At 41.3% G+C, this 12,766-nt stretch overlaps 1 protein-coding gene across 10 annotated transcripts in view; it reads right to left on the bottom strand.

Moving 5' to 3' along the window:
* The window catches only part of NFIA (nuclear factor I A), a 231,420-nt gene that overhangs the window by 41,999 nt on the left and 176,655 nt on the right, over positions 1-12,766 (bottom strand). For 4 of the 10 annotated variants that reach the window (XM_090146780.1, XM_031603416.2, XM_031603406.2 and 1 more), the window contains 3 exons: positions 11,390-11,476; positions 10,307-10,345; positions 2,053-2,181 (listed from right to left, as the gene is read on the bottom strand). The exons of 3 other annotated variants lie outside the window; for them this stretch is intronic. In XM_090146780.1, the coding sequence (XP_090002906.1) occupies positions 2,053-2,181; positions 10,307-10,345; positions 11,390-11,476 (255 nt within the window). The remainder of the gene's footprint in view (positions 1-2,052; positions 2,182-10,306; positions 10,346-11,389; positions 11,477-12,766) is intronic. 3 more of the 10 variants (XM_031603450.2, XM_031603424.2, XM_090146782.1) reach the window with 2 other exon arrangements.

Genomic DNA, 12,766 nt, shown 5'->3' with positions numbered 1-12,766 from the left:
CCTCTTATATGATTGCGTTATGCTCCTTATGTTGCCACTTTTGATACCTGAAAAGCTTCTCTCTTCTGCTTACTGTCCTAAAGTACACTGAAGGGAATGGGATAAAGAACAAAGCTGGATTTGCAGAAAATAATCCACCTCAGCATATTACCCTTACTAACAGAATGACTGTGGTTGAAGTGAAGTAAATACAGCCAATGTGCTGCGGAAGAAGAGTACTGAAGAGACACGTCCAGCAAAGAACAAAGAATGAGGTCTGGATCAAGATTTTTCAAGGATAATGACATTGAAAGAATTCATAGATAGATTCAGAGGGATTTTTCCTGAAAGCTGTGAAGACTCTTTTTTTGTGAACAAGTATAAAGTAGAAGAAGATACTCCTAACTGATGCTGCAGAAGAACGTTATTGCTTAACCTATTAGGAAGAGTAATCATTAGAAAATACGTTACTTTTCTATGGAGACATCCCCTTCCAAGCAAACTGAATTTGTCAAAAAGATTCATCGTATCTGCTCTTTCAAATTCTGGCAGTCTTGAAAGTTCTTCTCACATAGCTGATTGGTATCCCCAGGTGCACAGAAAGTCTTGTGAAAACAGACTGTGAATGAGACTTAAACAAGACCTCACCAGTGACACGTTTCCTCCCTGAACCGCACAAAAATCCAAGATAGAGAGGGTCTAAATAAGAACAGACAAAGGCATTTAATGATCTGAAAAATGAGTGAGGTAAAACATAGCTAAATACAGAAAGGACCTATTAACTAATCAATTGACAATTCAAATCTAAAAGGCTGAACTTCTAAAAGAGAGGAATTCAACGTCAGCTGATGTGCACTGAATATACTGTTAATGGAACGTTCATATTATTCATACTTATATCACCAATTATCAAGGCTTTTAAAAGACGATATATTTGCCAGATAGCTCAGATCCACATTCCATGGGAAATCTGCATTGATCTTGGATGCCTAAACACCTTCTGAGGGTCTAGGTGTGTATCTCTCTCAAGATAATTAATTTTTATGGGATTAACCACAATAAATCAAACTACATTAAGTAGATTTCGCAAAGTCCTAATAACCATGAGGCGCAATTCTGACCTCACTTCAACTCAGTTCAGTTCTACTGCTTCGCACCACGTCACCTGGCACTGTGCAAAAAGGCTACCTGTGGTTTATGTTGTCCCCAGCAAAACCACACTTATGCCAAGCAGACATTTCAAAACAATTTCTAGTAGGAATTGCTAATATGTTTTTTTATGCTTCACCGTTCGACCAATTCCTTAATCTTCTCCAAATGAGACAAAATTCCGTATCGGAAAGAAACATGCCACAGCCATTCACATCTATTTTTATATCTTCCAAAGAGGTTTGTAAGAAGATTCATTCATTTTTGTATGTTACTATGCCCAAGTGTCTTCCTTTTCAAATGTGAACTGAGTACTGCATTTTGTTTTCTAGGTTAATGCAAATGCACCTTTCTAACGAAAACGTATAAGCACATCTAGACCCAGAGGACAGTCCTGTTACTTGAAAAGCCAGACGGAAGAGAACTATGAAGAAAACCAGCCAAAATATTGCAGGAACCAACTTCAAAGCAGTCCACTACTAAGGCAGTTCTTCAGCACACCAACACCAACAGCACGAGCACCGAATGACTTGCAGCAACAAAGCGAGAGTGTTGGAAGGTAGGCATGGCTCAGAAGTGACTGATGAGTCCCTGTCTCGAGCAGCTATGCACTGACACAAGCAGAAGATACTCCACCTAATGTAGTCTCTCTTCCCCACCCTCTCCATACAAAAACCTGCAGCCCCCAGAAACCTGCATTTCCACCTTTGCAACTGCTGAACTGCCGTCAGGAGTTGTACCGCGCATCCCAGCCTCGCAAAACCAAACGCGGGCCTCGACAACGACAACCTCCAGGTTCTGGAAGCACTGCCTGGCACTGAGTGTGTCACACGTGGCGATGACTTTCTGTGGCAAAGCACTGGGACGCCGGGTGCTGTGGCTAATGTTTAAGCCCTGCCTGGGGGCTCTTGGGTTAAGCCTCACCTCTGGGTCCTGTAATGACAGGTCGATGGTGCTGTGTGAAAGCCGTTCCAAGGGAGGAGGTCTGCGAAGGCGAGGGACTGCTGAAACCAGACTTCTCTGACTTCTTTAATGCAGTTGGCGATGGCATTCCTGGCAAGAATGATTGATAAGTGCAATTTAATAATGCTAGGTCATGGAACGACAGCCTATGCATTGTGAAAGTGGGTGCAGAAGCAGCTAGATAAACTTAAAGGACAAACGAAATTGAATACAACAGCAAGCTGAAAGCTCACTTTTATTTATGGGATTTTTTGAGGCAGAAGTGGCCATGGTTTGCTGTGAGCAATGAGTACTAGAAGGCAGCCATATTTTTCTTTTAAATCTGAAATATGGATAAGATGCAGCTTATTATTGCTACTGAAACCTACTCTGCTTTATTTTTAGAAATCTGTAATAGCTGGAGCATTTGGATTTTTACAGGCTTTTTATGAGTTCTGTCTTTCACTTACTGGTTCAATAGATTATTGCAAATGGATCTTTTAAATGTGTTGCAAGACTCAAGGCACAACTCGAGAGTGAAGTTTTCCGAGTCCAAACCCTGCCGTTCCTTACTCCACTGACTTCAAAGGTATTTGAAAGTAATATATTTATGTGGTTCCCTTTTGCTTTCAAAAATTTTTAAAGGGTGAATGGTATTTGTGTCTTGATATTAGAAGCCACAGTGGAATTATTCCAGTTGTTATAATGCCCTTGAACTATACCAAAGGCTTCCAATGAAAGGTAGAGTTAAGCTGCCAGTGGGTGAAACCTCTCCCATGGACAGGCAGAAATGGTGCAATGCTGCTCTGACCGTTTTGTTACGCTCTCTGAGATCAACTTCTGCTGATATGATCCCAATCTTGTGACCCTTTTGGCTTCCATGTGGTACCAAAGAAATTAATGGAATGAATATAGAGGCTCTGAAATCAGAGCTTTTTCTTTAAAAGTGTGATTTATGCTTAGATAAAAGAATGTTGCAGCATATAGTTGAAGACGTATGTGTGTCCATATTATTAACTTTATTTTTATAGATGTAGAGGCATATGGATATTCTGATTATCTGCATGTACTCTGAAAATAGATAATTTCCAATACGTACAGTACATCACACATTTTGCATATCCATAAGGATGTAGCAAAACAAAGTTGCAGAACTGTTGGGATCTCAGGTTAGAAAGCAAAAACAAAGATAATGTGGAAGTTGAACTTCCACCAGCAAAGCCATTCAATCTACTCTATTTTATAGAATTTAATTGTTAAAAATGGAAGAGAAAGGTCTGGACAATATTATCTCTGGACAGTATCATTAACTTTATATTTAATAACACTAGCTTTATAGTCCCTGGGATGTTGATTGCAATAAGCAGGAGCCTTCTTGTTCTTTATACACTGCTCTGCTGGGGTCTTAATGGTTTCAGTGAGGTTTTGCAGTTTATATTTCAGGAAGTTAAATAGTAAGGGAGTGGTTAGAGCTCCAGTGCTGTAATTACAGCTTTCTGTCTTGAAACTGTTTGCTACAAGGGTTTGCTGTTGTGAGGGTTGTTTCCTCACAGCAAGAGAAGTTAAATATATGATCTTTTAAAAATAAGAGTTTGAAATGGACAGAGATAAGAAAAAATGCCAGGTTGGTTCATTCTACGTTGCTCTAAAAGATTTTGGGATAGGGACAAAAGCAGGAGAGTTGGTTCAGTTTGGGGCAGTGAGAAAAGGAGGCTGAGCTAAGCTATCTTCAGTGACATATTCCATTACTTCTGCTGAACTTCCGCTCACATGGCATGTTGGGATTTAACTTTGTGGCTGCTCTCTTTTTGAGCGTTCCCATCCAGGACAAGGACACTCAAAAGAAATAAGGGTGATGTTGACCCTGATGTCCTTACAATGGAGGAACTAGGGGAGGGAAACAGTAAACACGTGTCACCCCAGCCCTAAACCCAAAACCAATGGGCGGTGGCAATATTTGTGCTCCCAGTGGTGGAGGAGCTGCGCTAAAAACCTGCCTGCATCTGAACCATGGCCTGGGGAAGAGGCAGTGCAACAATAGTGGTGGATGACCTTGAAGTACGGCAGCGCTGAGCAGGGCTGCGTTCATCCAGGAAGGGCTTTTGTAGGGTTGGGACAGCTGCTGTCATAGGAAAATAGAAATTTTGATGTAACGCTACGTTGTGAAATGGAGTAGACATACAAACTGAAGCACTGATTACTGGTTCCTACTTTTATTACATTTGTTTGTTATCATCGTTCTGATTGCCATCGTTATTACTGTTGCTTTTTTTTTTTTTTTTTTTTTTTTCCATTTATTTCAGGATATTCTGAAATGTGTTGCTTTGGAACAGGCCAACTCTATCATGTTTTCATTTTGTTTGAGGTTTGTAATGACACATTTTATTGTGAGTGATCATATCCATCAGATCTCAAGAAAAAAATGGCTGCTTCCTAGTTCAGAAGAATATGCAAACAGGAGCTTAATTACATCACTTAATATTGACCAAGAGAAAGAAGGAGTTGAGCTTGCCAGCTCATTTCTAAAGCATGTTTTGTCCTTTAAGAGGGGAGGGTATGACAGAAAGTTAGGCAGTGCAAAGCAATTAGCATCATTCACATTTTATGTTGCGCTAGCGTGATGCTCTAGCAGCAAAATTCAAACATTCTTTGAATGGGTTAATAAAAGAAGAAATACAGTCGGCATGCAAGAGAAAGGTTTCCAAGAACAAGCCAAAATATGTCCCATTCTTCTAAATTTATCACAGCCATGTCACATTATCCTTGAGACTGCCAGGAATGTCAATTTTTTTGCAATTTAAAAAAAATATCTCATTTAGCACCATATGTTTGGTTAATGTGCCTGATATATCCTGCGTATTCTTTAGTCCATCCATTTCTAATACTCATTTTCTTTTTTCCCCCCTCACTGAGCCATATGTTACAACGCTGGTCATTCTATCGAAGCTCCTTTCAGGAACTGAGAGCAAAAGCGAGCAAACTCGGGTTTAATCACCCAGAAAAATTTAAATCTGATTCTCCAGCTCTCGCTCTTAGGTAAGCAATCTCAACACTTCAGTTAGCTTTGTAGGTGCCCGGTGCCTATGGAAATCAGGCCACCTACAAGACAGTGTGTTGTATATTAACAACTGTGAGGCAGGAACTAAATGGCTAAAGATAGAATTAGGTGTTTAATTTTTGGCACCCATGTATGAGACTCTTGGCTAGTTTTAAAGGTCTTCTGTTTCATACCTAATGAGTTTTAACACATTTAGTGGTCCCCGGCCCTCAGCTTCCCCTCCTGTGTTGCTCAGGGATGCAGGAAATTAAAAAGTTGAAGCTGGAGCTACCAAGGGCAGAGCCCAGGGAGGATGCTGCTGCCTTGCACCGCTTTCCTCAGCATTGTTCCCGTGAGCTGACAAATACTGGGGACCACAGCATGGAAGACCAGGTTTCAGCACTCCACATGGCCGTGCCAACCTTTAAGGACACCTCGGAGGCCCAGTTCTCCTCTGCTTCCTCCCTGGTGCAGGGCAGCAACAAATTACTCTATCCCCAGCCCGCCTCAGCTGTGCTGGCCAGTGAAGAGGGAATGGAGCCAAGGATCCTCCCCATTCCCTGCCTCTTTCTATCCATCTGCTCTGAGCAAGGAATAAACAAGAACAGCCAGAACACAACGGCTGGGTGACCCAGGTGGGGTTTTCAAGTGTTCCTTACTGGTCTGTGCACGGGACTGTTGTCCAAATCACAGTCACACCTGGCAGTTTTGGGTAACATAAATTCACAATCCAGGTCTGACTCTCCTCCCAATGTTAGTTAGAGTACAAGAGATGAAAATCAGAATTAGTCTGTTTTCATCTTATGGCAGCTTTTAACTGCAGAATAAGTGGAAAAGTTAATTGCCAAATGAGAAAGAAAATAAGGGGTATGTGGCACGAAACGCAGATGGAAGTCTGAGTGGGTGTGTTTCCTTAGCTCACTGAATTCATGCGACTGTATAAGTACATATATGCCAAACATAGATGGTCTTAGCCTGCTCCCATTAACATGAATCGTTTTTTTTTTTCAATGGACAGAGGGAGCCAGACCAAAGACCCTGATGGTGCTAAATGGAACAAGATGTACACTTTCGTATTTTTTTCCACAAGGAAATATTAATTTGACATTGGTTTTTCAGTTGAAAAGAATTTTAATTGCCGTACACAATAAGCAGAAAATTCAGACAACAATAATCTTGAAACTGTTAGCAGCATTATATTTCTATCAAGGAATTTGAGTGCCTTTTCAACATTAGAGCTTTCTGAATTTTCATTAATTTGGCATTTCCCTAAACACACAAGTTATTTTGTTCATTCCACATCATGCATCACACCCTTTTGCTCAATGCATAATGCAAGCGTAAATGGGATCCTTGTCCTTGAGAGACTCTGGTTACTGGAGCCATTGCACGGATGTTGAAGTCCCGCAGTAAGACTTTCCAAAACTCTGCACTTCGCAAACCTCCAGCCCAAGTTTAATCAGTGAGTGCCCAACTCCACGTTCCTCATCTTCTAAGGGGCACTGGAGCATTCTGGTGTTTTTAATTCCTCTATCTCCTTATGTCTGCCAGTACTAGAGATGTACCACATAAAAGTCTTCCTTGAGTACAGCTAAAGATCTTCAAATTTTCATGTATGATGCTGATATATATTTAAATGGATCGGAAAATGATGTGTGAGAATTGAATGCACCAATCCTTCCCAGAGCAAGCAAATTTCTATTAACCTCCTTCCCATACAGCTATGCTCCTCACTAACGGAGGTACTGAAATGATGGTTAACTTTGATGAAGTGAATGTAGTCATAACAGTATAAGAGAAAAATTCCCCTCCTCTCCAAATCTATAGCTCTATCTGTATCTATGTGTTCATCCAATTTCGCCTGTTAATTACTAACATTATTCTGACTATACACATCTTAAACAATAACTCCATATCAAGTCAGTCACATTGGCAGACAGCTAATATTCACCTCCAAGGACGACTGTTGGATAATTACCCCAGTACTCCCAGCAGTTCTCTGCCACTAGACTCTTGATGGAGATTCAGAAACAACAAAAGCTATGAATGAAGTGTGACTTAGATCTTCATTCTCAAGGGACACTATACAAAGGAATCACAGAAGCTCAGGTATCACCAGGTGGACCATGAACTCGACAACATGCAGAACAAAGAGATGATGCATAAAGACAAGTTGGCCGTTGAAGAAAAAGCTGATACGAGGGAAGAATTTTCCAAGGAATTTCCATCCTTCCGTGGAAATTATTCCGTCTATATCCGAAATAAGTATCAACAGAAATGCTGATTGGCTGCTTTTTTTCTGGGGAAGTCTTAATTTCAAGTTTCTTGAACTTTGGACGGTTATGCTACTGACAGTCATAGCAAATCTGTTCTACTTATTGCTGAACGAGCTTTATTTGTCTTCAGCTGAGCTACAATCACACTAGCTGCCATCCATCAGTTTACTCTCTTAGTTGCTCCTGTATGTGCAAAATACAGTGCTGATAGAAATTCACTCATTCTAATAAAGCGCTCTTTAGTTTCTCTGTTTTGAAGATGTGCTTGCTCCTCTGCTCACACTCTGAGTTACCGTGATCACTGATTAACTACCTGCCAGCGAGCACCTCACTTCACAAAGCAAAACCCAGCTTAATGAACAATGACTGTACAGAAGTAACATGAAAGCTCCCATCTATCCACTTATCCAACTACTGCATATGCATCAGCAACACACACAACCAGTTTCCTCAGAACTCGACATCTGACAGATATCAGGAAAACAGAGCTAATCTATCCATACCCATCAACATCGTATCATAGGTGACTGCCAGATACTTAAGGAGCTATCCAAAAGAAATGTCACAACTCTTTTTCAAGACGCTACAAAAGAAATGTTCCAAATAAAATAAAGCAAATGCACGTACAAGTAAATGAGCCAAAGAACTTAATAAAAAGAGATTGATTAAAATGAGGACCAGAATGTTCAAAAAGGACTAAGAGAGAGAGGTGCCAAAGGCGCATTAAATGGATTCAATGGCTTTAGGCTTTAAATGCTTTTGGATTCCTCAGCAATTTTTAGCCAAAAATGATCATTCAAGTTAGAATCAGGATTCTGATGCCACTTAAGATAAAGCAGGGTGATATTTCTACTTTGTAAATGAGTACTCCTCCATTTACAAAGGAGAAGTATCAGTTTTACCTGGGATAAATCCTGTCTACAGAACGTGAAACTGCGTGATGCAACATTCGTTATTATTTTAAACCTTTACCCCATTAAAATCTACACTAAGTATCTTGGTGTAGTGTTATAGAGTGTATATCTTATCTGTCTGTATCTGTGTTTACAGCATCATCTGGATGTTTTTGGTGCTGTAAGAGAGCCTCCATCCCCATCTTGCCGTCCAAGGAACTCTTTCAATAACTAATAAACTGGTACCAAACATTTGACCAACTTCTTCAAAATATAACTTCACTGGAATTGAAAATTGGAAAATTTTAGTGAGAAGCATAATAAACAGCAAGGTAACAGTTTGCTTCTCCCTCTAACTTCCATCACGTTTCCATGTCACTTTCCATTTTGTAAACACATATTTTAATAAGAACAAAAACTGGTTTCTAATGACGTCTTTAAACTTCATGATGTCATTTAAAATTCATGATTCCATTTGTTTCATTTCAAATGCTGTTTGAGACTTTTTCAGCATACTTGGCAGATTAGATATAACAGCGGGGACAAACTGCAGCCATCCATAGGAGAATACACCTTTATGTGGGTGCTTTGGAGATGGAACATCTATAGCTGTTAGGCAAAAAAATTCCATCGTAAATTTGGATGGCATTTACAAAGCCCTCTAAAAAGTCTTTGCATATGATTATAGCTGAGGTATGATATTTTTGCAAGTAAAAGACCCAGAATAGATTTATGTTTCAACTATATCTTCCTGAGATGCATATGGATTCTAAATTGCAAGTGATGTTAAAGGGAATTTTACTAACTGAAGAGGATCGAGTCAAATTTTTTTTTTTTTCCCTCCCAAATCCTTTGCTCAGTGTTTGCATGCCATCAAAAGACCATCGGCTATCCATGCTATATATAACCACAATGGCTACTAAATGCCAAAGGCATGAGATGGAGATGGGCAAATATGCAGATTTTTCAGACTTGTGACCTCAGTTACTGCATGGTAATGTTTTGAAATGACTTTTATGATGACAAGACTAAGTTTGGTGCTAATATTGGTTTTGAACTTAATCGGTACACACAGCCATTGAACATATGTTTCAATTAATAAAAGGGCTGTGGATAGGATGGAAAATAACTCAGATAATTTAACATGCACTGTAAAGTCACCTGATCTCTACACAATTTAAGGTGAAGAGTCTACACGTTATTCCAAAGAATGAAATAGTTGCAAACTGAATTCATGTATCACACCAAGCTGAAATGGATTTACAATTTGACAGGTCAAGAGTGTACTCATGGAACTATTATGCATTGCTATGCAGTGGCTTTGGGTGTTTTTATGATATGACTGCCCAGGTTCGACAGTCACAGGGCTGAACAGTCATCTCATTCCTCCATAACAGAAGAACTCATTTGGAGCTGATGTAGAGCTGCTGTGCTTTCACTGGGATGTGCCCATAGCTGATGTACATTGGCGTGTGCCTCCTGCAACGGCACTGCAGGGCCACCACCAGCAACTCCCCAGCAAGCCTCGGCAGCTCCCACTCAGCACAAACTTAGCAGCTTCCCAACACATCAGTTCTCACACAGGTGATACCAAACAGGCAAAATCAGCCTTATTTTTCCGCATTCCCAATGGCTTTGGGATTCTGGGGGTAACAACGAATCCCCCTGGAAAAAACTGGAATGTTCCTATGGCCGAGGAGGCGAGGGTGCAGCAGGGTAGCTTTGGCTTCACTTCTAGAGGAGCTGCTCGTGAGTTCTGCCCAACACCTTTACATCCACCAAGCAGCTGAAAACACATCTGACAGAGAGGCAGAGGGCTCACAGGGAAACGGTCCCTACAAGTTCATGGAAACAGGCGTGGGAAGGGCAGAGGTAACACGTCCAGGCTCCCTCCAGGCTGTCGCTCTGATAAAGTGCTCTCCTCCACCAGAGAACCCAAACAAGGGGGAAAGCTGGTATACCCCCCAACCACCCCAATGTCTGTGCACCCAGAACAAGAGCATTGGCATTGTTTGAATAGGCACACCCACCATGTAGTGCTCCGCGGTGCTCGGGATTTCTTAGATATCCTAATTTTATAAAAGAAAGTAAAAGAAGAAAAAAGAAACAAGGTGAGAGAGAACACTATCATATTTTGTAGCAAGCAGGATACTGTGTGAAATCTTGGCCCAGTGAAGTGATAAAGGGGAAGCTTTCCGTTTGCTTAAGGGAAAACTTACGAGCAAATAGTAAAATTACTGAAATACCACATTGCAGAAAATGGGTGCATTTAGGCTCAATTAAGCTGTAAAAAGGAAAATGGCACTTTAGCTTACAAAAATGAAGGGACAGAGGGAGCTATCAGAAGTAACTTTACAAGATTTGTATGCATGAGGATGCTGCTTCACTGGACCAAGAAAGCTACAGTATGGGACAGGATTTTTCTTTAATAGACACTTTGCTAGATAGCTTTGTTGAGCCTCAGAAACTGCTGCTCTGGCATTATGAAATAATCCTACATAACTTGATCTCATGAGCTTAGGAACACAGAAAAATAGCCATGCCAAATCAGATTACAGGGATCCACCTAGCCCGCCGTCCTCTCTCTGACAGCGGTAATTAATGGATGCCAAGGAAAGAGGAAGAGACCAGGGAAAGCACACAGTGATAATTCTCCAAAAACTCTCTCCCAGCCTCCAACGATTTGTGTGATTCAAGGACTTCTAAGACAAAGTCGATACCATGGTAGTGAAGGTACTCAAATCCAAATGCACAGATTTACACCCCCCGCCTCCCCTTTTTGGATTCCTACCCCCATGAGATTTCCACCCGTCACACAGGAGAGGTTTCACAGTTTGCTGCTGGCAAGTCCGGTGTTCTTGCCACTAACTCTAAATGAGCTAACAGCTTTCGAGCCCAATGATGTTATGTGTATAAGAGCATCCAACACTTTTTCCTACATAAAAAAGTGACATGTGTGCTGAGGTGCTCTGAGTGTATATACTTTGGGAGATAATTTTTTTTTTTTTTTTTTCCAAAAAACAAGAATTTGGCTGTAAATTGATATTAACATTTTCCAGTATATGTGTAAAACACATGTTTCAGAAGAATAGAAGAGAGAAACTGTCACTCACTGGGAAGCTTTAGAGCTATCTGGCTCCCTGGGAAACTGCATGCAACTATTCTGGTGTCCAAGGGTTTGACCAGTGAGTTTCCTCTTCCTGCAAAGAATGAATGCAGAAGTAATAGAAAGTCTGAGGGGGAGGATTTTAGCAAATGGCTAAAGATACTCCTGTGCTGCTAACTTCAGCAGGTAGGAAGCGGGTAGCGGTGGAAGAGACAGGGTGGGAAGGGAGAACCGCCTGCCTTCCCCTCCCAGCTGCCAGTAGAGAGAAGGGGCAGGGGACTGAGCTGGGAGAGCCTCGCACGCTTCAGCTCAGCCCTCTGAAATCCCTTTGTGCTGCTGCACTGATACGCAACGATGCCGACAGGTCAGCACAGTCCCAGCACTGCACACGGCGTCAGGACGTTCTGCTCTGATTGCCCAGCTCTTGCTGTGACCGCCTTTCAGGATGGAGCACAGCTCACCGGCATGGCACAGCCTCCTTCGTGGCGTTACCACTGCTTGCAAAACCCCCTGCTCCCGGGCAGGAAAAGTGACTTTCCAGGCATCGCTCTTATTTCACTACCCACTTCTCGGGGGAGTTTCTGAAGTTTTCATTTTCTGATCAAATCGGTACCTATGTGTCAATTTTTACTTCATTTGTAAAACGAATCAGTAAAACTGGGGACCTGAAGAAAGGCTTGTCCTTTCATTTTTGATGGCATGTTGACTTGGTAAGATTCTAAAGGCGTGCCTGACCTATTAGGGAGTCCCTATAACTTTCCTTAGAGCAAAAATTAGAAAGTGATCGAAAAGTTTTATAGAGGAGAGCAGAAATATAATTTTAAGCCTCTTAAAATTGCCTGAACTGTGAAATCAAGTAATGAACTAGAAAAGGATCTGTCAGCTGGAATCAAAGCTCAGACTAGTCAGCATTTTCTTCCTAAACCTTATTATGGCGAAGATTTTTCATCTCTGCGCTCTGTTCATCCCAACAAATAAACCGACTTGACCTCCACCTGTTACTTGGTGAAGTCTGCTGTCATCTTTGACTGAACCCTTTTCTTCCCCTTCAAAGCCCTCTGCACCACTGAGGAGGTGGGGAGATACAGCTGTGTATCGATTCAAGTGGATACCAGCTCATCACCAGACAGCGTTTCACAGCACAAATGACAAGCAACAGAGGAGAGAAAAATGTAGTGCCAATGAATTCTGGAAGGGGGCAACATTTTTCATCAATTTAACAATGAGATTTCATAGAAAGAAGTTTTTGTGCGTGTGTATGCGTGCAATATGATGAACTAGCATTGGAGGCAAAAACATTTTGCTTAGGCTGTAACAGCAAACCTATGCTAACATCACGTATGAAGAGCTGCAGAACAGAGTGGGAGCTACCCGTGCTTCTCTT

This window comes from Phasianus colchicus, chromosome 9 (assembly GCF_987193195.1).
Source record: "Phasianus colchicus chromosome 9, bPhaCol1.hap1.1, whole genome shotgun sequence".
Lineage (NCBI taxonomy): Eukaryota > Metazoa > Chordata > Aves > Galliformes > Phasianidae > Phasianus > Phasianus colchicus.
Note: the sequence above shows the minus strand (reverse complement) of the source record. Positions and strands in the feature narration are given on the sequence as shown.